Source organism: Notolepis coatsorum (assembly GCF_963971535.1).
Source record: "Notolepis coatsorum genome assembly, chromosome: 14".
Classification (NCBI taxonomy): domain Eukaryota; kingdom Metazoa; phylum Chordata; class Actinopteri; order Aulopiformes; family Paralepididae; genus Notolepis; species Notolepis coatsorum.
In genome coordinates, this window is record NC_140178.1 from 113,503,705 (window position 1) to 113,505,422 (window position 1,718).

The 1,718-nt window shown below is 45.1% G+C and overlaps 1 protein-coding gene across 1 annotated transcript in view; it reads right to left on the bottom strand.

Annotated features, from left to right (window-relative positions):
* Positions 1 to 1,612: 1,612 nt before the first annotated feature.
* Positions 1,613 to 1,718, bottom strand: part of tanc2a (tetratricopeptide repeat, ankyrin repeat and coiled-coil containing 2a) — a gene marked incomplete at its 3' end in the record, with an annotated part of 261,579 nt that continues 261,473 nt past the window's right edge. Inside the window, 1 exon segment of the mRNA XM_084329297.1 lies at positions 1,613 to 1,684. Coding sequence (XP_084185423.1) covers positions 1,613 to 1,684 — 72 coding nt within the window.

A 1,718-nucleotide genomic window follows, 5' to 3' on the forward strand; every position in this document is an offset into this window, starting at 1 on the left:
CAAGAAGGACCAGCGCACCAGCGCTAGGTTAGTAAATCCTAGGCCCCATCCACTCCCTCTGCTAAGGCTCCACTCTAATACTCCTGCACTACAGTCGGGGACTCGGATCTGCTGCGTTCCCACTACCTGGTGACAGTGTACATCTACTCTCATAAAGTAGGGATAATCCACCCTGCTACACTATACAAACAGTTTCCTACTATTTATGCATAATAATCATCTGTTCTGTGCGACCGCGAGGGAACATGTATGCGCGGGAGTGCGCGTGCACGTGGCGTCCAGGCAGTTCTGATATTACGACTGCATCCCTGGTCGTAGAACAATGATATCTACACCACACAGATGAAACTGGAACCATCAGGTGGCGAACCAGGAACCTGCATGCTGCAAAATATGAGGAAAACACTCCTGTATGCTGATGATAATCTTATCAAAACATCTGCCCTTTAAAAATGCACTTGTGCTTTTTTGTCACTTCTGAATTTGGAGCATGGTTAAAGTAATAATAATAATAAACTTTATTTGTATAGCACCTTTCATACAAGAATTGCAGCTCAAAGTGCTTCACAGCAGCAAAAAGACAGGCATACAAATTGGCATAAAATGAGCACAAAATGTACAAATAAGTGCAGACATAAAACAATTATAAAATAGACAGCGGCAAAACATACAGAGTTAAGGTAAGACATAAAACACCAAATCACATCATAATTAGGAGCACAGCGACAGTGGGTATCCGTTTGTCCAGAGATCCGGGGAATTGAACCGCAGATTCGGAATCACCGTCCCAGGAAAACAAAGCTCTTACTTGAGGAGCTAATGTTATCGTGGGGCATCAAACTAGAACCCCCTCCACGCCGCTAAGGGGCAGCGAAAAGGATCTTAACCTGGAGCCGACCTTCGTAAGCTGTGTAGTTGTTCCCCCCACAACCGACACACTTGGCGCCCGCGTCGCAAAAAACATCACCCGCCCAGAGAGGCTGTCAGCCCTCACACGGCCGATCACCTCCCAAGCAAAGTGTCCAGCTGCAGAGCCGGAGGCAATGCCGGCAGGGATTGCTCAGCGACGCAAGCCCCTAATGCGAATTGCCGGTGGAGGTCAGAATGATCATCATCTTCTAATCTAGACACTCCGGTGGCGAAGACATTATCGCTGTATTTCCTCTAAAAATTGTGAGAGAAAACAAAGATATGTCAACGCAGCTCCTTTTCTCCAATAACGAATAACGTAACTCCTTTCCAATAACTATTTCGTCATCAAACTAAAGTGGTGTATACAGTCACTTTTCGGTGGTGAAAATAGGGAAGGAGCTGTTAGTATGGCCACGACCCCGTTTATGTAGAGGAGCGGATGTGGGTGTGGCCAGGCGGATGGGTGTGTACATGTGGAGAAAATTATTCAGTATTAGATTGATAAGGGATGAGGTTCCACTAGAGTGCAGAGTGTAAGCTATACGATAATATAACTACTTTATGAAGTGACTGTGATCCAGTCTTTGCCGGAACTACTTGCACTTGAACTACCTTTAAAATGCTGCTTTTTGAAAGGTTGATTGTTTATATATATATATATAAGTCTAGCTTTGATAGAAGTTTATACATCAGACAATGTTCACAGAGTACGGTGGGTGGTTTTATTCACGTGGGTCTTCCAGGTGGTGAAGGTTTCAGACACAGTGGAGGCCTGGGGGAAGGATACATCAACACAAGATGGTTCA